The following is a 25,917-nucleotide window of genomic DNA, read 5'->3' on the forward strand; positions in this document are numbered from 1 at the left end:
TTTTGAAATTTAAACCCAGCCTGAGGTCCATATGTCATATTAAAAAAAAAAAAAAGAGGGGGAAAAAAAAAAGACAAAAACAACAACAAGCTACACAGAATTAACAAGCTAAAAGAATTAATTGTAGCACAGGATTTTGGAGGCATCCAACACCCCTCCTGCTCCGCGCTGCTGATTTCAAGGATTTCCAGCACTAGGAAGAACATTTTTTTCTATGCACAACAGCCTGCTTGCAATGCTCTATTTATGCACTGGCATTATTAGTATTATTACTACTAGTACTATTATTATTATGGAGCACACCATTGCCCTCTTACATGGTCATCAGCTGTGTGGATACACAGAAACCCTGTGCCCTGCCAGGGAGCTGGGAAGGGACGATGAGCAGCTCTGAGCTCATCTCAGCACCGCACAAACCAAGGCGCAGGGAGCAGCTGGCCACTGGGTCAGCATTTGCCATTAATCATCGGGAAACTTCAGCCCTCTCAGAAGGGTAAGCCCCAGAGCAAAGGAGTTTGTCACTGTGTGGAGATGCCATGAAGAAACTTGGGTCAAATTGAGATTTTTTTTTTTTGATTTTTTTTTTTTTTTTTTGCAAGGGGAGTGAGAACAAGGGTGCTCAGTTGCCATGAGTACCCCGTACACAGACGATGGACGTAGGGAAGGAAAATGCAACAGACATGCTGTGTTCTGTGAGTTTCATTAGGACTCCTGGAAAATTTGTTGAGCTTCTGTTGCTGACAAAAAGGGTCCCTTGAGCTGGCTGAAGGAGGCTGATAATGAATTCACATGCAGTAAATTAGCCTGTGGATATTTTTACATCAGGCTGCTCGCCTCAGCTCCCATGGAAATGCATTGGGGGCCGAGGACTTCCTCCTCATTTGCTCCCGCAATCTCCTGCCAAAGGCTGGCATCTGCTTTCACGCGCCGCTCTGCCTCCCCGCTGAATGGCGGGGAGAGCAACACTGACGCTATCTGCAGTCATCAGGCTGGCTACGGAGGAGCCGTCACCCCCGAATCGCTCTCCCCATGGACCGGTGCCAGGGGAGTTGCAGCAACTTGCCTCCATCTAATGCTCCGCAGAGAGAAGAGCTGCGACACACAACTAGCTGTCGGCTGGGATGTGCTTATTAAATAAAATTAATGCTAGAAGACAGAAACAGAATTCCCCTCTAGTGCCGCAGGGCAGGTGTTTAATTCAGCATTTTATATCCTTTTCTCTTCTTTTTTTGCCTGAAATATTTTTCCATCTCCAAGTAGCTTAATGCTGTACAGACTGTCTATTCCCCTTCTGATGGGTTGTCCTTCTGTTTAAAGCCATCTTTTTGCTTGCTCCCCTTGACAGCAGTTCACTAGGATTTTATCTTTTCTATTAGGCAGTGATAGCAAAACCTCAGAGGGTTCATTAGGAGCTTGATAATCCCCCCAGATTTATTAGTCTAAATTGCTCACTACCATCTCTCATCCCCATTTAAATATTACTAATTTCCTTAAATATCTCTTCCATCTGCCCCGGTTTTGCCTGATGTCACCTTTCTTTAACGGTGCCTGCCAAAAATCCAGTTAGTTCTGCTGAGGGCTGGTCTTTTGGACAAAGTGGTAAAATAACCTGGGTAAACCGATTAATATCCTGCGAGAGTGAATGGCAACAAAACTCATTTCTTTCTCAGCTGCCATAACTGCATTACACTAGATGAATGGGTTTCAAAGACAAATTTCACTTCTTGACCTCAAGCAAATGCTTAATCACACCCATGCTCAAAACTAGTGTGGTGGCGGTGGGGAGCTTAATTTTTATAGTTATTTCTGTTGTCTGAGCACCATCCAGGAACATGGACTTCCCTGTGCTGGTGATGTATACATAGAAATCCCTTGCTATGTGCATAGTCCCGGTCCGTGCGGTGCACAGTGACTGCTGGGACTGGGGAGGGCAAGTGGAACAAGAAACAGTTGTTGGGACCAGAGGGCAACAAGAAAATTTGCTGGGTCTGGGAAATGACTGGAGTCGTTTAGCATTGCGAGCAGGATTTGATGGGGATGGCCATCGTCCCCTACCAGCTCTACCAGCAGCACCAGCACAGCTGCACTCTGACTTGGGGCTGGCACTGGGGGTGAGAAATCACAAAGCAGCAGCCACTGCCTTAAAACAAGTGACCTTCACCTTCTGAGGGTGCAGCTCTTCCCCCAGCATCCCATCACTGGCCGATCCCGTCCAGGTACATCCCTTCCCTTTGCTGTCCTGCCCAGTGCTGATCATTTGCATGGGGATAAACAGGAGCAGTGAAGCTTGCTCTTGCTGGACTGATATTGAGCAAGGTTAGGACCTATGGATCGAGTGCTAAGCAGGAATCAGAATGCTATTAGTTCGGGTAGGAAGCCTCTGGCTTTTTCTAGTTTTTTGCATTTTTCTCTTTTCTGACATCTCCTTTCCCTATCTCTTTTCCATTCTCTGTCCCAATTGCTCTCTTGGCTTTCAACCCCTCCATTTCCCTCCTTCCCCCTCCTCCTCTCCACTCCAGCTCTCCTGCCTACACTTTTGGCTCCATCCGTTCCCGTCTGTCTCCCACCCAAACACAAAGCGTGATTCAGCTCTCGGCTTTCCTGGCACACGCACACTCTGGCATAAATATTAATAGAAATTAGAGAATATGAGTATCATTTGGGGTTGGAAGGCACCTCCACTTAATCATCCAGCCCATCCTGCCGCACTCAGGTTTCCATCATCCCCACACCAGCATTAATAGGTAGGTATCTGGTCTCCCCGGTGGCAGCATTTCCCCCACGCCACTTGGCAGCCTGTTCAAGAGCCTTGTAGCTGCTGCAGCAAGAGAAGTTTCTCTGATGTTTATTTTGGGTTTCCCCCTGCTGCTGCCTAAGCCCATTACTCCTTGTTTAGCACAGTACTCAGGGATTTAACCACACGATTCCCCCATTAATGTTATTAGTAGCTATAAAGCCAAATCACCAGGGGCCATGCTGAAGATACACCCCGCTCTGCCTCTCAACATTTATGATATCATTCTCCTTTGTCTTAGACAGCTACTCTCAGAGGCACAGCAAAAAAGCACGGGGCCGTGGTGCCCTCTGCACACACACCCCAGCACAGCTTGCCCTTCTCCCAGTGCGGGGAACGGGCTCGGGGGCTGACACCTCCAGCATAACCCTCTTGAGTCCTCGGTCAGGAACCATCCGTCTGTTGGTGCTTCCCAAGGACCCACACATCTCATCACACTGGCTCCGCCTGCAACGTGTACAAATCCTGCCTTTGGCAGCTGTATGGGATTGATCGGTGCTGCTGGGCATCCGTCGGCTTTCACCTCCTGAAGGCCAGGGCAAGACTTTCCCTGACTGATGCTCAGGCTTGCACGGGGACACCCCTCCTTGCCTCCCTCCCCCTCTGCCACGAATTCCCCGCTCCGCAAGCACGTGGCTCTTCCCAACGCTCCCACAGGCCAGGGAGATCAGCTCCCATTAACATGACTCTACACACACACGGTAGAAAAGCCAAGAAAAACATCTTACCAGATTAGTGAAGATATACGTGTAATAGGCAGACGCCATTCCCAGTTCAGCTGCCTGTGAAGGAAAGGAAAGGAGATTAGACCAGAGCTTGACAATCTTCAATCTCCACTCCGGCAAGGCAGAGACTGGGCCACATTTGCTTTTTCATCCTTATCGCTCCGTGCAAGCGCTGCTGTCTTCCTGCAGGCAGGGAAGGGTGGGACACAGCAACACAATTTGACCTGTGAAATTAAAGTCTGGGGAACCAATTTTTCAGCAGGACTAAGCCTACCTCTGAGGTCTCCTCTCCGCAACAGCACTGGCAAAGCACTTGCACAGGGGCTGTCTGGCAGAGAGAAACCACCCAACACAGCACGAGCCGCAGCTCCAGACCCCTGTGACCAACCCCACTCCCTCTGCGGCATGGTGCAAGATGACATTCGAGGATTTCTGCACATGGCCCCATCCTGTGGGTGCGTCCAGCCAAGGACAACCTGGAAGGAAGATGTCCACTGGAAGTAAAAGCTTTTGCACCCCAACAGCAACAGCCCATGCAGAACCCAGCAAGGCAAGGTGGGGTCCCGCAGCCTCAGCCCGAGGCCGCCAGAGCTGCCTGGGATGAGGAGTTCCTCGGGTGTACTGCGTGTTTGGAGGAAAGCGAGGTTGGCTGAGGTTTGCTGCTTTGTTAATGGATGCTGCTTTTCTCCTATTCAACCATCAACATCTTTTTGAACATAATGAGGGAAAGCAGCAGTTGAGAAAGCTCAGGGCTTGTCTCCTTTCACTACAAACAATGCGATGCAGAGAGCAAGGCAGAAAAAGCTCTTCTGGAGTTACAGAAAAAGGACAGTCATCCCAGTGGTGGTTTTCCCAGATGTATCAGTCAGATTTGGGCTCCAGTACTGCAAATTAATTAGGATGAATGAAACCTAGTAACTCAGCCTGTTCTCCAGAATTTAGACAGGATTGCAACAGCCACAGACATAGAAAAAAAGAGGGTAAAAGTGTAGGGAGATGCAGAGAGAGGAACACATATTTTTCCGTGGGATGATCTGTTCTAGAGATCAGAGACCAGATCATTGAAGTCCTTTTCCAAAATTCAAAATTCTCAGTAAACAAGGAGTTGGTTGTGGGAACAGATGCTCAGGAAAGTGGGGGATTAATCTGCAGATCCTCCTGAAAGCCTATGTTTCGCTGCCAAACACAGCTAGTCTCAAATCATGCTTCTGGACCTCGGCAAAGAGATTTTCCCATCACCGCAGACCACACCGAGGAACTGGAGGCAGGGAGGGAAGGACCAAGGCAGCACCTCCTTACTTGGTTTTAGTCCCTTTGCATCTCTCCTGTAAGCTAGAGGATGGCAACAGCAGAAAGTGAGTGAAGGAAAGATACAGCGAAGGGGAGGCTTAGATTGCACCTCTCCCTGTTCCCGCCTATTCTTTACCTATTTCTGCGCAAACCTGAGGTCACCCCCATTGCAGTGGGAGTGGACATGGACAGAGGGGAAAGCTTTAGATGCCCACAGACGACTGACGGTGGCTTAGGTCTGGCTGTGGCCAGCCCTTCAGTCACACGTTGTCACCCTGTCCCTTGCACAGGTGGCAAAATGGACACAGCAAAGTCATTTGACCAAAAGAGCACCACGAGTCCAGAGGAGGCTGCCAACCTGCCTTTCAGCCAGCTTTCCAGACACCTGCCTCATTTTTAAGCCCCTAGACAATAAAACCTGGCACCCATTTCCCTCTCTTCTCCCTTCCTGGGGACAGCGATGATGTCAGCTCTCCCTCTGACCCACTGTGAAGTCAGTGCTGTTGATTTCAAGGGCAGAAAATCAAAGTGAGCAACAAAGCGCTTCCTGTGAGCATCGCTCCCATCCATTTAACATGCCCGCTGGCAGGTGGGCGGCTGGGACAGGCTGGTAATCGAGGAAGCAACCATGTGTCTCCAGACCATATGTGGAGGGTAAAAGATGAGAAATTGCAATTTCTCTCATTGTCCGAGGCCAGGACTGGTCTCCTGAGACAGGTCTGACGCAAGGCACTTTCAAACCAATAGTGCATTTTTCATGCTTTTGGCGACCTGCGGGCAGAGGCCAAGGATGTATCTATTTGCTCACCACAACCTCACCCCCTACTCAGGCTGCACCTCTATAAAGAAAATACTTTCCAGCCTCCCAAGGTGCAAGAAGTTGCCAGATTAGAAGCTCACTATTTATTACCTTCCATTCCTACAGTCTTCTAGCCGGGAAGACTATATTAGGTTTTACTGAACTGCTGAAAAATCGTGGCAATCTCTGACATCTTTATCAGTCGTGGCAGAAGGATGCTGGAGCCCAGAAGGGAGACTGCAGGTGCCCAAAGAGCGCTGCTGTATGCCTGTGGGAAGTCACTATAGCAACAGAGGAGGGGGACAGCCCTCAGCAGCCAGGCAGCACGGAACAAGGACCAGGAGAAAGGGAAAAAAAAAAAAACCCAAAACACAACAAACCACAGACACCAACCCCCCCTCTCCCCCTGCATAGAGGGCACCCAAACAAACCCCAAACCCACCTACTTAGAAATGCAAAATTGCAAGCAGCGGAATAAAAATCCTGGGTGGGGAAGGGGAATAATAAAAACAGCTCTAATGGTTTCTGCTGGCTGTCATCAGGGATAAATCCGACACAGTCAAGGCCTCTGAATGACTACCTGATACCGCAGCCAGGACACCACGTGTAATGCCTGCACCACCAGCCAAGGGGGGACCCCATCGCTCGGTTCCTGCCTCCATTCAGGAAAGTACTTCTTGTTCCTTCCAGGACGTGGGAAACTATACACAACTTTAGACTCCATCTGGAGCCACTGCTCAATTTTGAAGTCGGCTATCAAAACAAATGCTAAAAATTGCAGCAAGAGACCATTTAAAAATAAACATGATTAAAATAAAATCTCGGTTAATAAGACAACAAAAAAGGAAGCAAAAAGTTAGAAATGTACTTGGAGAAAAAATAAAACTATTGCAATGATTGACTAATTTCAGAGCACTAAGCAGCCATCCACAGCTGTTTGATGGCAATAGGAGCAACAAGCACGTACCGCTTCTAGAAAGCAAACACATCAGCTCAGAGCAATTAAACCATTGCTTCTACTGATACAGTCCTGGAAAGAGAGAGCAAATTATTTTCCCCAGAAACTCCATCAGTGGCAATTCCCCTCTCAGCAGAGACCATTTCCAGTGTTGCTGCAGGAATTTTTACACTCCATTATCGTACAACACCTGCACATGCATGCTCATGTACTGCACGCAATATCTCGTTCAGTGAAAGCAGCCACATGTCCAACTGTGACACTTTAACAGACACTTACCTTCTGCAAAATGGTATGAGACATGGAAGCATTGGCATGTACAATGATGGTAGCTGTTTTGTCATCTCGGATCTCTTTTAGGAGAGGGGTAGGATCCCGGCTGTCATCTAGCATCCGAACTGAGAGTGTGTCCTTGGAAATGAGGAACTGTCGAAGCAACTTCTCTAGGTTTAAAAGGCCTTCAAATAAAAGGGAGAAAAAACCAGATACTTTTAAAGTTTATGCTTGGTTCAAAAAGCACTTCTCCCATGGCCAATAGTCATCCCCAGTAGGAAGCAGTCCTGCAGTTCTGTGTCTATGCACTGCAAAGGAAAGGATTTGGGGCTGCAGCATGGGCTTGGGCCAGCAGGGAATGGGAAACGATGGAGCTACTCCAGCTGTTCTCCAGACAAAAAGTGGCCGCAAAGGCCTCTTGGGAAGAGATAAGATCACTGATACAAATTTGCTCAGGACTCCTGAGTCCAGACAAGTTCTCCATTATCTTCCTGCATGCGGGGTTATTCTGGTTATCGCTGGTTGCTGGAGGATGATTCCTCCTCCTAAGCCTTTGCATTACCAGCTCCCAAATTAAGTGCCCCACAAGGCACAACTTGATAGACTTTGGAGATCTTGGAGCACTCCAATGGGGAGCTGCTATCTTCCAAGGGCATGTGTCCCTGGGGATGAAAAGCTCTGCTGAGAGTCAGACAAAGCAGAGATCACTGCAAAAATACATTAGGTTTACACTAAAAACTGGTGAAAAAAATTGTGATTATGGTCCTAGCAAAGTGCAGAATTACTTGTGGACTGGGGATTCCTAGAGCAACACAGAAGCCAATAATAAAACAAACCAACCAACCAGCATATTTGGTGCTTTATGGAGAAATTGGAGAGTAAAGCAGGATAATGTTCGCAGTCCAGCGGCTCCATCGTTGGGCAAGGTCTCTGGAGCCCCACCTTCCACGTCAAAGCCCTCCTCCCTCTTTCGGCCCTGCCATCTGCACTTCTGCCTCCCCCGTGCCCCCACTGAGCCCTGCGAGTGCCCCAGCACAGTACAGCCCTCTGCCTCCTCGGGCAGTGTCTGGACGTGATCAGCCATGGGGAAGAGCCAGGACTCTGGCTGCCTCAGCGCTCCCCATGCAGTCTGCAGGACTGGGCCCTCCCTTCAGACGGGAGCTGAAGAAAAGAAGTAATAATTAGTGAGCACCCACATGGATGAGTCCCGGCTTCCCTGGACTTGTGCCCTGTTGCCTTTGGCACTTCTGATTGAAGTTTCTTCCTGCAGCTAGGTCACTGCAAGGGCTCCTTCTAACACGGCTTCCTTGATGTCTAATAAGACGTCAAAGCTCCTGCTGCAGCTTTTCTTAGTCAAGAAAGCATATTTGATAGAGTCTGTCTCTTCTATCCAGCTGCTGAGTTTCATCAGGAAATAACCTTCTGTCAAGTTTGATTAACCAGAGAGACCACCAGATGTAATCATTAGCAAGACACAGACAGCTAGCATGGTCACACAACCCATCCCCACAGAAAGACAATCCCAAAAGAAGGGGGAAAGCTGAACTGAAGAAAACTGAAAAGGACAGAACTATCAGCAGACTCACGTCCCAGCTGGCGCAGGGGCAAAACCCATCCTCAACTCAGAGCTCTACTCTTAACCTAATCATACTTTTGGCTGCATGGAACCACTCATTCACCAGAAGGTCAGGGACTGGGGAAGCAATACAATGCGATGTGATTAGCGTTAGAGCACGCTGCTTTCAAGGACTCCCGGCACTTCACAAAGGTAACAAAGCAGTGCACTAAAAGGGATACATCCAAGATGAGGAGCCTCTCATTCACAGCGAGAGTTTTTCAGCAAGCTAAGTTTGCACTGAGCTCTTTACAATGCACTCGCCTCTTACCTTTTCTCTGAGTACAGGTAGGAACTCAGCAAGGGACTACAAAACCAGCAGTGGCCAGGACTTCTCTGGATCACACTGGCTTCTTTTTCTTTCTCACTAGCCAGTGAATTCACTCTGTGTACAGGACACGTGGGCTAGCTCAAGTGAATAGTAAATTTTACCTAAGCCCTTCATTTGATCCTTGTGAGGTTTATTTTCACCTTATTCCACATCTGCAAGGGACCAGACAGGTTGCTGCACCTAACAGTCCTAAGAATACCAAGTTTACTTACAGCTCATCCCAGCAAAATCTGCTGCTGCAAAACTAAGGAGGATTTTAAGAACACTTTACTAATTTCATAAAAGTCTTGCATTAAAAAAAAAAAAAAAAAAGACATGGAACTTACCCTTTTTTGCCCACAATGATTTAAATTCCATGGCATTTAACACCGTACTCTGGAAGAAGTGGATGTTTAGGAGGAAGGGAGGCAGCACTAGATGCAGCTCTCCAAGCACTCCCTACCAAACCTGCACCCAATTTAAGCCAGTGATGAGGGCTGAGCACACCTGGCCACTGATGCCAGGACCCACCATTGCTGGCACTACAGCCCACGGACTGAAGTCCCCAGAACTATCACTGAATATAAAATACTTCTGCCCTTGGAGAGTATTCCCAGGCAAACACCACGGTGAAACATGGGCTGGCAGCAGGGAGACGTGGTGCTCGGCTTTGGATAGACCTGAAGGAAAAGGGAAAGCTGCAGTACTCTGCATGCTACCCTGCTGGTGGGAGAAGCCCAGATTTACACCATGATGTGGCTTTCAAGGGGACAGAAATTCACAGAAAGGGGTGGGTGTGTGGAGGGCAATCTTCGGCCATCCCCTTTGGAAATGTACCTTTTCTATTTAATTTCCTGCAGAAATAAAATTACATCCTGCTCCTTAATGCCAAAGGTTGTATATCTCAGCTGTAAGTTAATGTTGCAAACTGGAGAGCATCCCTCTGCAAACTGCTATGAGTTCATCTTGCAAACTGTAGAGCATCCCTCTGTCAACTGCTTCACATCAGACCCTCAGCTTCTTCTTAATTCTTTTCTTTGCTGACTACATCTGCACCTCTGTTGCTGCCTTCTCCTCCAGCCCACAGCTCACTGAGGCACGAGCCCTGGTTAGACAGCCACCCTGGCCTCTGCGGTGAGGAAGGCAGAGCCCAGCTGCTAAGTTTCTAAAGCACATCAGGCACAAAGCACATCAGAGGAGGAAGTGGGACCAGGGAAAAAGGGAAGCGTTTGATCTCCTCCTTTGGCTCGAGGAAATGATCATTTCCAGCATGTTAGATCCTACCTGTAGCCTCATCAGACCTCCTGCTTGTAGCTCCTCTTGTCGTGTGGAGGGCAGTCTCTATTATCTGAAGAGATTCCCCTTTGTTTGATGATGAGAGGATGCGAGATGCTGCTGCTGACAGACTGGCACTTCAGAAGGCTGCTCTGCAGGCCAAACATGAGCAAGGGCTTGTAGACCCCTCCTGGCAACTTTGAAGTACTAAAGTGAGGACCACCATGCGTGGAGAGGCTGCATCAGGCACGTACTGTTTGAACAGTCCTATGGGGACCATGGGTACACACAGAGGCAGGTCAGTGGTTTGAGCTGGCCAATGGGAAGTCCTGACCTTGCTTATTTTATTTTTCCTTTTCTTATGCAAAACATTTGGAGCTGGCAGGAGTAGCCCAGCCCCAAGCTCTCTGCAGGTATGGCCTCCCCTCCAGAGTACCTGGCACGCCTTACAGCCCGCTGCCAGGGAATGCACGACCTAAAGGCTTTTGCAAACTCCCACATCCCTGCTTATTGCTCTTGCTCCTGAGGCTACTGGAGAGAAGGAGATGGACTCCTTCTCTCCGAGCTTTCCTGACCAAAGCCCATGGGACCAGCAGTTCTGTCCGTGGTTGCACAAGATCTGTGCAGGTGCAATTCTTGACCCTGACAGTTGGGAAGAGAAATGGTGACTCCTATCATCCAGCCTTGCTCTTAGATCAACAGCATTGCTTCAAATATCTCCCTCTGGCCCTAGGGCTTGCACGAGCTTTTTGACCTCAGTGCCCCGGTCTCCCTTCGTGAGCACGGGGTGTTATTTCCTCAATCGGAGCATACAGACTAGCTCCTGTGAAGTCTGTGCACCCCTGTATTTGTCAGCGTTTGCCTTTTTGGGTTAAGGTTTCTGTGGAATCACACAAAGCCTTCCACATTAGGACTTTAGAGCAATTCACAAACTAGCTACTTTTTCCGTACCACAGAGAAACTGAGTCACATAATCTTATTCTATTCACCATTGCATTACACTTAGGCTGGCCTAAGTCCGTTGACTTTGAGGGTCATTTTCTGCTTCTGCCAGAAGAAATTACACTCAGTCCCCAGAGGAAGGATGTGACTCCTAACAGTGATAGTACGAGCATGTCGAGATAGGACCCAGGAGTCCCATCACACAGCCTTGTACTTGAACCAAAAGAGCTATGACTTTCCCTCCTGGGATCTAAATAATAACATCCCTCAAAACGGCATTTCTTCACTGATGAGCAGACAGCTCATATGCTCCCCTTATTTGCCTCCAGGGAACCTTCCGAAAGCCCAAAGTGCCTCGAGTTAGTTGTTTAAGGACTGTGCTTAGGAGCCCTGCTTGTCCTGAGGGAAAATGAGGGCTTGTGCTCCTATATGAAGCTGGATTATGCCTTTTCTGCACTCTGTTATAGTCAGAGCATGTTGTGCTTCAAGCCTAGCTCAGATAAGGTCCTTACTGAGCACAAAGAGCAGGATGCATGAAAGGCACCCATCCCACTGCTTCCCTGGGTCTGGGAAGGACTCGGGTTGCACAGCACATCCTAAATATTGAGTTATCCAGGAATACCAGAGTAAAATAAACCAGACTGATTCAATTAAAAGGGTATTATTTTAATGTGAGTAATTTCGTTCCCAAGGTTTTGATCCAGTTAAATGAAGAATCATATTAATACCAGGGAGGTATTAATATTTCAATGGGAGGTACCTGCATGTTTTGGCACATAACTAGGGAGAAGGGCAGGGGCGTATGGCGGTGTGCTGATGTTTATGTGTGCCCCATGCCTGGCAGCAGTGTGAGGACAGAGCTGTGAGCACGCTGCACCGCAGGTGAGAAAACGTAATTATCTTTTCTTCCTTTTTTTTTTTCCTTACCCGTTTTTGCTTAAGGTTAGACAATGAAAAATTCCAGCACTAGAAGTAATGTAGGAGACCATTTGCATGATTTTAATTGCATAATTTAGGGTCAGGTCCTCCGCTGGGGTAAATCTGAGCATGCCTACTGAAGGCAATTTATTCACATCAGCTGAGGTTGTGGTCTCCTCAGGGTACACAAAGCAAAAAGACAAGACAATTCCTTCTGTCCCTGTGCAGGAATCTGCCACAACACTGCATTACTAGCACAGCTGGTGGCGTGAAGTTTGTCCAGGTCTAGCTGGAAAAGATGCTGCCTTTCCTTTGCACCTGGTCCCACGGTCAGAGACTGCTAAACTCTTGCCAGTGTCCCAAAAGCTACCACCGGATCCACATGCCTTTTCAAAGCCTCTCTTCTAGGCTTGCTTGTATGATAAACTCTAGTGCTAATGAATCTGGCTACAGGATAATAAAAGCAAAATAGATGTGGCTGCTACACACCAGCTACCTACATACACACTGACCTTAAAAAGCACAGGACATGCTTTACTCCCTGTAACCACTACGGTGCAGAGCCTGCTCCTGCCATGTTAGGAGAGTTATGCAGAGATGAATATGGTCTTGCTGAGGTGAATGCTCCAGCATCCAGATGCACAATTACCAGCAGATGTATGGCTGCAGAGCCCAAGAGGGCGTGCAGTGTATTGACTATTAATCAAGTCCTGCTTTTAGGCCACAAACTGCATGTGGGTTTGGGAAAGACATATTTCAAAAAGCTTTACTTGCCTAAAATAATCTCCAGAAACAAGCCTAAGCCTTTTTTTTTTTCATTTCAAAAACCCATCTGTGCAAGCAAAACACTCTTCAGATTGTCAAACAGAAGGCCGGCAAGTCTCTCCCCCATCCCCTTTCCTCCTCTCACAAACACCGCAAACACCTCCGCTGGGCAACAGGGTGGGAAAACCTGCCCTGCAGGTCTCCGCTGTTTCAGGCTGCTCTGACCAAGTGCCCGCCTGCTGCCAACAGAAGAGACCTTGCCACCACAACTAGGCGAGGCAACCGCCCTGGGATGCAACAGCGAGGCAGCTCTCACACGCTGCCTGTGGGACCTTCTCCAACAGGCACCAAACACGCAGCAGGAGACAGAACAGAAGGCACTGGGAGCAGAGGGGCAGCCGAACCCAGCCTGGCAATGACTTACATTCAGCTTTGGCACAGATGAGGCAGGCGGTGGTGCAGTTAAAGAAATTCAGGATTCCTGCCACAGCCACGCTGATATCGGTGTTGCTGGGGTGCAGGTTGAGGGTGGTGAACCGCTGGAGCTGCAGCTTCAGGAACTCCTCTGGTGCCACTTTGAAGTGAGGAACCTAAGTGGGGAGGAGGGGAAAGAAGACATAATTAAAGAGGAAAAAAAAAATAAAAACAAGTAAATCTACCATAAAGGACCTTTGGTGTGAAATGCACAGCAGGCAGAAAGTGAAATATCCCAATAAAACTGCAGAAGCATCACCAGAGTGAAGAGAGGAGGGTGGGATTTGTGCAATAGCAGAGGAAAATAATTATCATGGCAAAAAGAAGCCACGGGAAGAAGTGGATCAGAAAAAGTCTTGCTGAGCCACTCAGAGAAAGGCAACGGGGGCTGTGATTACAGCACAGGAAACCATTCCGGATGAGTTCAACCTAATTAGCTTGGGCACTAATTGTAGCTGGGCCCACACTTCATTTCAGGCTTGCTGCCTGGGTGAATACGGAGGATGCTTTGCAGGCAGGCAGGGAGTTACACAGCCCGTGCTGGAGACCCTCAGACCTTTGCTGTGTGCTAGATGGATGAAGTGCTGCAAATCCACCTCTGCCTGCGGTACCGATGTGTCATCAGGTAATTAGGAGAGATGAAGAGAAGAACAAGATGACCCTGCGCTGGCAAGGCTCGGGAGAGAGAGGAACAGATGCAGCAGCCAGAAGCTTTGGGCTTTTTTGATCAGCGGAGAGGTAACAGGTGGCCATACAGCAGGCAAGCTCCAACGGGACCGTAACCACGAGTCCTAATAACGCTGTGCTTGTCATTAATACGGAGGAGCAGGAGGTGGGAGTGGGATGCCGTTTCCCAGGGAATTTGGGGAAGGGGGAGCAGGGAAGGTGCACGGGGGGGACAGCCCGAGGGCTCCCTCCGAGGCAGCTCTGCTGCACACCTGGCAGGTTCATGTAGATGCAACGGGTGGGCAAACAGATCAAGCTCGGACACCAGGGGTTCAGCCAAATAAGGAGAAGGAATATTGCGTTCCTTTTGCTGAGTGAATTATTTGGAAGAAATAGAAGACACAGAAAGGGAAACATCTGCTTCGGCTTCATTAGAGGAGTGTCAAGTCCTCTTTTCCTCCATTATTAGTCCTTCTGGAAGGTAATATCCCATGCCTCCCATCTCCCTCCTCTTGAGAAAGGCTATTAGTAGGTTGTGATGGCTGCTTTATTGACAGCATAAGCTGTTTGGTTAGCAATAGGAAAGTTAAAGAGTAATAAGCTGCTATCTGCCTTGATTTCACTCTGCAGCCCTCATCCCAGGCTCTGTTAACAGGGAGAGAAGCAGACTGTAAGGGAAAGGCAAATTCCTTTAACCAGAGCAGACAGGGCAGCTCCAGTACAAGCGTGCTGATCACTCTTGGGAGCCAGATGGAACCTGAGACTTGCAGCAATAAGTGCTAACAGAGAAGAGAGAGATGGAGACAGAGGTGAAGGCAGCCACTGGTTCAGAGCTCACCTTCAGTCCCGGAGCCCTCCTTTCCTTTCCAAGAGCTCTGCCCCAGTGAAACACCCCTCCCCAGACAGGAGGGAAGGAAATCTTTGGGCCAAAGGCACTAGAGGGGTAACACAGGAGAGACAGCCTCATCCCCCAGTTCACCACAGGTGAACATCAGGCCAGTCACTCCACTGTCTGGTGCCTTGCTGGTAAAATGGGGACACTCGCCTTTACCTGATGGACAGCTGTAAGTACAATGGCTCTGGCCAGGCTGCTGTATCACGTTTAACACAGTGGCACCAACTGATGCTACTGTGATATAAATCACAGGGAGTTACTGCAGGTTTACATCACTAGGAGTGCAGCCGAGATCAAGCTTGGGAATCAAATACCTTAGAAGCACACTAGCACTCACTTTTCATTTCGGGTGGGGGGGAAAGAGAGAGAGACTTAGAGCAGAGACTCAGACTGAATATGAATTTCAGGGGAAAAACACTTGCAATCTGTTACTGCAGAGTTGCCTTTGCCTGGGATGGAGCACATGTCTGGGACATTTAACTGGAGAAAACACTACAAAATACTCTCAAGAGACCCATCCTGCTGTAGCCCAAAGCACTTGGTCTAAAAGATCTCTTCCATCTCTTAAACACTTCTGATTCTCAGGGAACAAAGAACAGCAGTCATTTGTGAATGCATGTTATTTACAGTGCTCAGTTCCAGGCACTCCTCTCCTTGGAGGCTGAGCTCCAGAGAGAGACCACTAAATGGCTGAGAGATGTTATCTGGCTTTAAAGGGATGAACTATGAGAAGAGAACTCAATTTCTTTTCCCCGAGAGCAGAGCCAGATCAGTGTAAGATGGTTCAAGGCTTATAAAATATTAAATCAGGCACATATCTGGACACAGATAAAACGGTTTTGCATTGATGGAACAGCAGCAAACAGAAAGGGGTGCAGCTTTCCAAGTATGTGCACAAAGTAGTGTCACACCCAGGAACTTTGCCCGGGATGTACATCTGCCAGGGCAAGCTGAGGTTTTTGCACCTCTCAGTCAGTGGGGACATGGTTCGCATCAGCGTTGCATGTGAAGGAAGCTGAAGTAAAAGGTGATACAGATGAAAACAAGGACAAAGGAGGCAGAAAAGAGAGAGGAAATGGAAAAGGAAGAAGCTGCAAGAATATGTGCATTAGGAGAAGGGGTGATAAACCAAGCTGTTAACTCCTCTTATTAGCGGCCATGGCGGAGCATGGGAAGGATGATATAGCAGATAAGATGACTACAGCAAGTAATCTTTGCCAAGGATGTCCTGGGGTACCATAGGCAGGTACCTCACTGCCCCTGTCTAATGAAGGTAACATCCCTGCTCTGCCTGGCAGCTGGGACACGAGGACAGAGTACACTGGGGATGATGAGGTATGTAGACATGAGCTGGAGAAGGTTTGGGGAGCACGGGTGGAAAGGAGTGGTGTGCATACACAGAAATGATGACTGAGAAACAGAGCACTGGACTTGAACAAGAAATGCAAAAGGCAGACCCAGGCGAGGGAGCAGGCAGCGTAAGGCAGAGCTGGAAGCTGCAGCAAGCTGTGCGGCTGTGCCTGGGACTTGGCATAGTCGCGACAGTCTCAGACAAAACTCCTCAAGGCTGCAGAAAGCCCTTCTGCATGGGATCTGCATAGAAGGCATTGCTGCTCGGTATAGTGGTAAATTAAAAACCTAATCCATACTTACTAAATCACCAGTAAAATGCCGTGTTCCCGGGGAGCCTGAGCACCAGGCAGTGGGAAGCACTGCTGTGATCAGGGCCCACCGAGAGCATCTTCGGTTTGAAGGACAATGTGCAGAAGGCAGAGACTGGGGAATGGGTCAGGATCTCTGTGGTGCCCCTTACCCATGGTGGGCAACTCTGCTCTCACCCCAGGCCTGCCCTGAACCACCGGGAGGAAGGAGCCAGGGCTCCTGCGTTACCCTCCCAGCCCTGGGCAGCTGCCGAGTGCGATGGGTATTGGGGCCAAGTCAGTCAGCACAAGGGCACAGACTTACTCCAACATGGGACACTTCCACTTACCTCTTTCTCCCCACAGATATTGCTGATAATAGAGCTCGAGGCTGGGCTTGAAGAAGGTCCCAGGACGCCTACCACTCCTTTTGGTAGAATCTGACACACTGCAGGCACCAGAGAGAGGAAACATGCATTAGACTTCATCCTCAATTTCCAGCTGACAGTCATGCTTACAGTACCTGCTGCACCTTACTAAGGACGTGGTATCATCTCCTTCACACAACATACTCTCTGCCATTTATGTCCCCCCAAAAGCCCTCTATTCCCTCTGAAGCACTGTCACCCTGCCTGGGACACCCTCCTCTGCCTTTCCCCAGCCTTTCTAAATCCCACCTGAACTCTCCCCAAAGCCCAGTTATCCTCATCTCTGACTCAGAACTGGAGTCTCTCTCTTATAACATCCCTTTTTGGCCTCACATGCTATTCTCCAAGATAAAACATTAACTAGAGTTTATGGAAGATGCTAAACACAGCAGTGACCTAACTTCAAAGCATCATCTAGCAGCAAACAAACCTGTATGAATTTTTTCCCTCATCCTCTGCAGAGCTCGGTGGTAATAATAAGGATCGTATTACTGTTTTTCATTTGTAGGTTGTTTTTTTTTTTCTGGCAGTAGTTAATCTTCTGGCTCCATGCCACCAAGGTTAGCAGAACAATAAAAAGACCCTGACAAAATGAAGAAGTTAAATCTCTTCTCTCGAGCTTCCTGGGTTAAACTGCAACCTTTTGTCCTTTCAATTCACAGCACAAATTTAGCTGAATGGCACTCCAAGGGCTACCCCAGCTGGTGTCACTTCCCTGCTGCCATCCCCATCAGCCACATCGCTCAGAAACGCTCCTCCAGAGCGGCTTGCACAGGCAAAGCCTTGCAAACAGAAGGCGAGAGCCCCTCGTGCCTGAATCCCCGGACTCCGAAAGGCTCATCCGAACATGTGCTGGCCATGGCTTATTCTGAAACACCAGACCTGCCTCAACATTGTCATGCACTCAGCTCCTTTCTCCCCGGACAGACAAAGCCGCGTTTGCTCAACTGGCATCAAGCGACTGCTTTCTGAAGAAAGAGGATACCATGGGGGAGAAAGGAGGCACCGCAACTACTTATCAGTTCTGGCAAGAGCAAGCTCACAACATTTTCATATGTAAAAACTAAACCACCGTATCACAAAGCTGAGATTTTAAAGATAGTGCCTCTTCAGTATCAAATGGCTGGTCGGTTTCAGAGCACCATCCTCACTGCAGGTCCCTGGCTTACATCTCAGAGAAGCTTTTGTGATGGTTGTAAAACATTATCTAGATTCAGCGGCTGCAGAAAAGGAGCTAGAAAATTTCAAACCAGAACATATTTTTTGTGGCAAAGAGAATTCATCATCAAAACCGTCATATTACATATCAGAGCAGGTTTTCTACTGACTTCAAGTCTTTAAATCAAGACTGGATGTGAAATGAGAGCCTATACTGAGCTTGGGGTTTTTTTAGAACAGCAAGCTATGGGGCCGAGTGTAGCATTCAGTAAGTGGACATCTACAGTACATTTTCTGCAGAAGATAAGATCAGCTAATCAAGGTGGTCATCTCTGGCCTTAGACTTCATAACCCTTCATAGCCTCAGGACTGGAATATGAGGCCGAAAGCTGAGAACAGTTTGTCACTTTGGGGAATTGGTTTTAGTTCTCTTCAAGTGATACTTGGAGGAAAAAACCCATATACTACTAGGTCCCTATACATACTGATTGCTCTGACTTCCTACAGAAAGTGCCAACGCTATATGAACATCTTCTCTTGGGTTTTCCTTCCTTCCATGCTCTCTCACCCTTGGACCATCTCAATCTGCAACAGAACGAGTGATATTTTTCTGCAGCATCTTCAAAGGAATCCAGCACTGGCTTTTCCTCTGTGCTTAAAAATTTACAGGCACTTACACCTCTTCAGAAGATCCTTTTAAGTAAGAGCAATTTGAAAACCCTGCATGCTATCTCAGCAGCACTCATCAGCGCCTCTCAGCTGCACCAGGCCCTTCAGGTTCTCTGCAATTCAGCATCTAGGAGGAAGGAGCTGCTCCAAGTCCTCTTTATCCACAGGTCATTAGGGCAAAAGTCCTGGGGTGAATTGTTGTGCATGCAGGGGAAAGTTTGGTGAGCACTTTTCTTCTCATCTCTGTTATCGAGAACAAAAAGTGGGTTAAGTAGTCATAGCAACAGAGTTGCAACAACTGTCAGAAGAAAAAGACCTAGCTTATCAGTCCGAGGGCAAAACATCCAGTAAAATTAAGGAAAATGAATGGAAACAAAGTGGAGGCGCCTGAGGCAAAGGTTTCGACCACGTTTAGAAAGCTGTTTCTCTTGTAATCCAAACACACTTCCTATTGCAGAACATTACCTGATGCTGTTAGTCGCCACAGGGAGAAAAGGCTCATCCCTGCTACCACTGCGGATTCAGACAAGCACTTGCAGGGATGCAGAAATGTTGGCCCCATACCAAAAGTTCATCCCAATAACTGCACGGACTATAACCACAGACACTGGCGTAGCCCCTGCCACTCAAGTCTCTTCATACTTCAACACGTGTGTGCCATGTAAGCTATGTGCGTGACACATTTTTGATTGCTGCAAACCCCCGATACCTCTGCCCAAGATCGTGTCCAATTTTTGTTTTTTAGAATTCAGCACCTCAAGAAGTACCGGACATTGAAGTGACATCACATGCATGTGAAAACCTCTTTATCATGAAATAGGACGTGGGTACTACTGATCCACCATCCTTGACCTGAAGGCCTGAGATGTCCTGAACCTACTATTCCAGCCATTTTTATGGACTGCCTGCACTCAGCTCTTCTAAGTTAACATCCTTGAGGACAGTAGGGCAGAAAAACAACAAGCTTAGCAAATAGATTTCTTAACAACACACTCTTAAAATACTTAAGACTTTGAAAAGGAAACATCCCAGGGTACACCCTTCTCTGCCAATACTGGCACTGCTTTAGGCAGGACAGGATCCCTCCTGCCATCACTCAGGGACGATTCCTCGGAGGTGCGAGCTGATGACTGCTGCCTTTCTACTTGTACGTGGACCTCTGTTTCTGCTGCTTGCGCAGCCCAGATGTCCCATTACGGTACCTCCATCTATGCAGTTATGGGCTTTGCCCAGAAGCTGGGAGTGGGGTCAGAGGCTCCTCCCAGTCTGGAGCTAGGAGGTGGCCCTCACGCAAGCTCAGGTGTGCGTTCAATGTGCAACGCAAAACGGTGACCCTCCTTTCATACTAGCAGGTCTGCCCCGCCACGTAAGCAAGAAAGGGCTGTGTTGAATGGTTTCCACAAGTATATTTGGGAATTAAGTACAGGTCTGGACACTCAGGAAACAGCAAGACATGTTTTAAAGGAAGATTGAAATATGTACTTATTTTTGAACACAAAAAAGCACAACAACAAATGAGTAGCTCTCGCATTATATATGTTGTACATCCACTTATTCATGGCCAGATAGTGCCTTTCACCTCCTGGGATCTCAGTGCACTTGGCAAGCATTTCCATGAACTCTCCGCTGAAAGCGCTCCGGTAAGAGCATCCACCCACAGTGCAGAACACAGCATCTCTTTCACTGCATACAGATACCTGATACAAGGGTTTCAAATGGCATGCAAAGAAGATTCCTGCCTCTAATTGAAAATAAATGAGCAGGGAAGGTATGCAATTACCTCAACATTTCTATGATTGCAAAACATATCAGAGGATCTTGAATGACAGGGACTGGTCAGGACGGGATTCTCATACAAAAACCACCAAGTGCATAAACAGACAGCGTGACAGAGAGGGCATCTTGCACCATGGCTCCAAGACTGCTCCTGCAGCATCCTTTATGCTTCTTAACAGGAACCCGCAAACAGAGAAGGCTTAAATGTGAAATTCAACAGAATCGCGAAAATGGCGGGACAGTTAATAGCACATTTGAGCCAATGCCACTGAACGGATGTATCAGGCACTTTGAAATATTGGTGTGAATAAATAAAAATTAATGATCCTCCAGTTACTCCCTCACTCTGACTGCTGATCTGCCTTGAGATGTTTGGATTAACAACAGAAAGATGCTTAAAAGACTGATGAGATGATAGGGGACAGGGTGACAAGTAGAAAATCTGTCCCTCCCTGGACATCAAAAGGAATAAGGTGTTTTAGATAAAGACATGATTAAACAAGTCATTTTGGATCTCCATAAAAGGAGTTGAAACATCAAACACAAAGAGAGAACAGGCTTTACTTATAATGGCAAGAAAAAGCTCTATCCATAACCTTTCGCTGCAAACTCATTTCAAAACACAGGACGTTACAGATGTTGCATACAGGAACAGTCAATGTTTGTCTTCATTCATATATAAAGCTGAAATAGCAAATCATGCATGATTGTGATTAAGACTAACTCATATTTTACCTGCTATAGCAATTGTGATTTTGTGGCCCCCTAACAAGTAAGATGTCTGAGTCAGTCGAGAGGAAAAAAGAAAGAAAAATAGCTCAACACTAAAATAAAATCTAACTCTCAAGAAGTCTTTCTTCTCTTGAAGCACTAATTGTACACGGAATATCACTGATGGGGTGTAATCACAGCATTCCCAGATCAGTCAGCTAAGCATGCTAGCTGTGATATTTAAGGGTGATTCAAAGGGCGTGAAATTTGAGAACAGTATTAAACAGATGTATAACAGCTTTGCAGTCATAGGTTAAAACATCTAAACTGCTTTTATTGATATTATGTGTGATAACAAATATCAGTGCTGTATTAAAGCTGAGAAGTCAGACATTTGAAAGCCATGAAAGCCTTGAAATTTAAGTTAAAGGATCTGATTCTCCCCTGTTACCAGTATAAATCAAGAATAACTTCAGTGACATTAATAGCAGAGCCATGCAGAATCCAGATTTTTCCTTTTTGTAAGAAATGTTTCAACACATTTTTTCCTCTGAAGAAAAGGCAAATGACATATTGCAAAATTATGTGAATACTCACTTCACCAAAATCAAATCAGTTTGCTCCAATTTCTACTTTTTACATTCTATAAGTCAAAGTAAAGAAAACAAAGAAAATCACCCTGAGGTGAAAATTCGAAATGGAAGATTGCCTCTTCCTCACTTAGCCCATTTCCACGTTCTCCCCAAACACCCTGTTTGCTGAAATCAACAATTTCTTGCATAATACTTCATTTTCAGCAAATGAGTATTCTTCTGCTTGAAAAGCGTTCCAACAGAAAAATTTCTGAGCAGTGTTACAGGGGTGCAAGTGAGAAAGAAATCCCGCTCGCGATCTTTACCGCAGCTCTGGGGTCACTTGGCAATCGAGCCTGTTTCTTGAGCAAAGTTAAATAACAGAAACACTGCTACATGCAGAAGATGAGAAAGTAAAAAGAATGGAAATAAAAATGCTACTGGTTCTTCCAAAGTCACAGAAGGCTCAGGCAAGCAAGAAATTTTCTCATTTCCTAGGAGGCTCACTGGGAGATCTGGGATACTTTCAGGGGCAAACTGAGAATGCACTTAGAAACACAGGCAGCCCCCATCCCGTCTGCGTAACCCAGCCAGTGAGACTGGATTTGCCCTATTGCTGTGCCAAATGAGGGTAAAGCAAGATGCGCGCAATCCTGAACAGATGGGAAAGACCAAGAAAAAGTTAAAAGAGATGAGGGATCCAAAAAGGTGGAGAACTGCTGTTTTAAACAGTCCTTGTGATGCTGCACATGATGATCTTAATCTAGACTGCCTCATGGGTGACAGGCTCTATAAATAGACATACAGGTACTTGCTGAAATGCACTTTATTAACTGAATGCTTCTATAAATAATGCAAATGCTAATTCAGGAAATGAAGGAGTGATTTGCTGATCTCGCAGGCCTATTGAGCCCGTTCTGCCAGTTACCCAGAGACCCGCTCCTGAGCAGCGCTGGGCATGCGGCTCCACGGGGCCTCCCAGGCACAGGGATGCTCAGTGCTGCGCAGAGCACACACCAAACGTGTGTGAAAAACCAGCCCACTCTAGACCACAACATACTACCACACCTTTCTGGGATATCCTGCAGTTACACAGGCTTGGAACAGAGGACCATTGGGAAATGAGTCTAAAATCCCTATTATTTAAAATGATTTCTCCAGCTTTTTCAAGTCAACTTGTTAAAACAAAATTATAGTCCTCCCTTGAACTCTAAAGGTCATCTTAAAAATTATTCTAAAGGGAAGCTATCCTATTCCAAAAGATTTTCCCTTTTACAGTAAGATGCTATTATAGATCTTTTTGGTTTCTTTCACTCAGGCTCCTGAGAGGTCTGTGGGACACTGACCATCAACTTCCTTTTTATTCATCAGCACGGGGGTGACGTGTTGGGCATCCAGAGGAACAACTATAGTAGAGACCTGTTTGCATTAAGGGACTTTAAAGCAACGTGGAAAGTATACTGCTCATTCAAAATTAGCTCTTTTTAATCCACATGATTTTAAACATCACTTGAAAACTTTGTGTAAACAAATCCACTGCCAATCTCAAGCACTGGAAGAGCTATCATGTTTGCTGACACACAGTGTTCCATGGGGTTTTAAAAATAACTTAATTGCACTGAACTTGCCCAGAGTCTCTTATTTGCACACCATTAAGTACTCTACAAAGGAGCATCACCTCCTGTATCATTACTTCTGTTTATTGACACACAGATTAAAGAAAATAATTTGTCCCAAGCCACTGAGCTGAATGGTGGCAAAGCTTATTGGGGACCCAGATTCTCTCAGTCCATGACAGGGCTCGTCTCACAACACCATGCTAAACCCTCAAATGAAAACTGGTCTCAGCACTCGCCCTCCAAGCCTAACCTCCCCTTATGGGCCACTGTGCCCTGCAGGAGATGCACCCAGGCAGGGTCGGCCCTTGCAAACGTGTGGCTGGTGCTGAACACAGCGCGAGTGCTGCTAAAGGTCCCACGCACCTCCCAAGGGGATGCTGCGCCCGCATCCAGACCGTGCCAAAGCCCTGCACCAAACCTGACTGCACTCGAGCAGCCAGGGCAGGCCTGGGGCTTTGCAGAGACCCACTTTCATGCTAGCACGTGTTGATCTTTCAAGTGTTGATAGAGAGTAGAGAGGTGCTTTTCACCCTGAGTAGCCCGCTTGAGTATCACACAATTACCGTCTTCAGCAAGTGCAGCGTGCCAGCCACCTCCTGCAAGCTGGCAGAGAGAAGAACTGGGGAAGGACCAGCTACACGGAGGGGTACTTACTGGTTTCTGCCGTCTCATACTCGCTGTCTCGCAGCAGCTCAAAAATGTCCACCTCCACTTTGGCTTTCCCCACCCGCTCGGGTGCACGGTTGATGCGGTTCTTGGCCAGGGTGATGGAGAGCCTCTCCCCTCTGCTGCACTCCATGGGGTCATCCAGGATGGCAGCTGTGGGAGCAAAGGTGTTGGCAGTGGTTAGGCTTGGCAGGGACCTGGCCCAGCTCTGTGCACCCCCCCCGCCCCCAGCACCCCTTTGGGATCTCCGCTGCCACGCAAGCAGCCGCTGCCTTGGCACTTCTGCTCTTGCCACCACTATTGTTAGCGCATCCTCCCTCCCACGTGCGGCCTTTCCCGCCGCTTCGCCCACCTCCCAGGTCTTGCCAGACACGTGGGCGGTGAAATCTCTGCAGCAGCGGCTGCGTTACCTGCCGGTGTGCTGTAACACGACACGGCCGCCTACACTGCTGGGGTCTTGGCAGCGCCCAGCACCCACTGCAGCACAGGCATCTGCTTGCTCGCCCTGGGTGCTCCTAGAGATGGACATCCAGCTGTGCAGCCCCAAGCAGCCCGGATCCAGACACTGCCTCACATCCCAACAGAGGAAGAATGTCCCCAGATAGCCCCAGTTCATTTGTTTGAGAAAGCGTTGGTACGGTGTTGATAGCTGGAATATTTCAGGAAGCACGTGGGCAGCCGTGGGTGGGAAGGGACAAATATTTTTCAAACAGAAAGCACTTGACTCTTGAACTCAGCTCCTGGGCCTGCCCACTCAAATCTGTGTTAGGCAGAGGGAGATAGTGTGGGGTATTATTTTTATTTTCTTGACGGAAGGCAAAAAGAAATTGGAGTCGAGCATTAATCACAGCGTTTCATTATGAGCTGGCACGACTTCGGCACCCCAGTGGGTTTATCCTTGCTAATAGGAGGTCTCCTCCCAGAATGCAGCTATTCAGTCATATCTGGGGAAAAGCAGCGCTGGTTTTTGTTGCGTATATTAGAAAGGCACCAATGCTTATCTTCCCTTCCCAAAAATCACTCCAAAGGGAGCGATGCCATTCAGAACTGCTCAGGTGTAGACGGAGTCGCAGCTCAGCACCGAATCAGGCCCCACACCACGTAGGTTAGCAAAGCAGGGATTAGTAGGGCTCTGCTGGTTTGTGTGTCAGGGAAACACGGAACTAACTACAGCAGCTATGTGCCTTGTTGAAGCTTTTAAACGTGTCATCGTGCTGCAACAGGTTTGGGTTCGGGGTTTTTTTAGCTAGGGAAAACCAGAGAGAAACACATAGATCAGCTGGCAGCTGAAGTAAAAGCACATCAGCTATAAACAGGAGGTATCCCGCCTCCCTAAGAGCAAGGGCTGGGAGCAGAGTCTAAGGATACATACATTTCGAAGACATAGCTAACTGGGACCACTGTTAAAGAAGCATGGTGATGCTGTGCTGTAGGTGTTCCTCAGAGGGCTGGTTTGTGCCTTGGTGGTCCTCGTTGCTCCCCCAGTGCATGGGCACCGATCACCCTTCATTGCCACCAATGCACAGAGCCTCCCACGCAGCCCAGCCCAATGAAGAAACCTGTCTCGGGTTCAGGCTCCTTCTACTTTGCCTTTCCTGCCGCTGAGACTTGCTTTGAATCAACCCAAATCTCAAAGCACAGCTCAATTTCAACAACCACCTTGCATCACATCTCAGGGCTCTTTTCTCAGCCTTGCTATGCTCATCCCAGTGCGATCTCTTCTCTCATGACAAAACTGCAGAGCATCTTTGCTTTCCGTTCCTGCCCAAACCCCAGCTGTGGAAGGTAACTAGATACCAAATCCACTGGTGAAGCAAAGGGGGTCTGTGCTAACCTGATTTACTTTGTATCCTGATGATATCCACTCAAAAACTCCTTCTCTTCCTACTTTTTCCCAGTTTTATGGGAGCTAAACTGAACTAAGTACTGATAAAGTAACACACAGCAATACTTCTTGTACGATATGCACAGATGTCTGG

The 25,917-nt window shown here is 47.7% G+C and overlaps 1 protein-coding gene across 1 annotated transcript in view; it reads right to left on the minus strand.

Moving 5' to 3' along the window:
* The window catches only part of GRIK4 (glutamate ionotropic receptor kainate type subunit 4), a gene marked incomplete at its 3' end in the record, with an annotated part of 137,855 nt that overhangs the window by 54,863 nt on the left and 57,075 nt on the right, over positions 1–25,917 (minus strand). Inside the window, exons 2-6 of the mRNA XM_082330578.1 lie at positions 23,927–24,091; positions 16,690–16,787; positions 13,089–13,254; positions 6,846–7,024; positions 3,523–3,576 (exon numbers count right to left, since the gene is read on the minus strand). Of these exons, the coding sequence (XP_082186704.1) occupies positions 3,523–3,576; positions 6,846–7,024; positions 13,089–13,254; positions 16,690–16,787; positions 23,927–24,091 (662 nt within the window). The remainder of the gene's footprint in view (positions 1–3,522; positions 3,577–6,845; positions 7,025–13,088; positions 13,255–16,689; positions 16,788–23,926; positions 24,092–25,917) is intronic.

This window comes from Platalea leucorodia (genome assembly GCF_965183815.1).
Source record: "Platalea leucorodia genome assembly, chromosome: 20".
In the NCBI taxonomy this organism is placed as follows: domain Eukaryota; kingdom Metazoa; phylum Chordata; class Aves; order Pelecaniformes; family Threskiornithidae; genus Platalea; species Platalea leucorodia.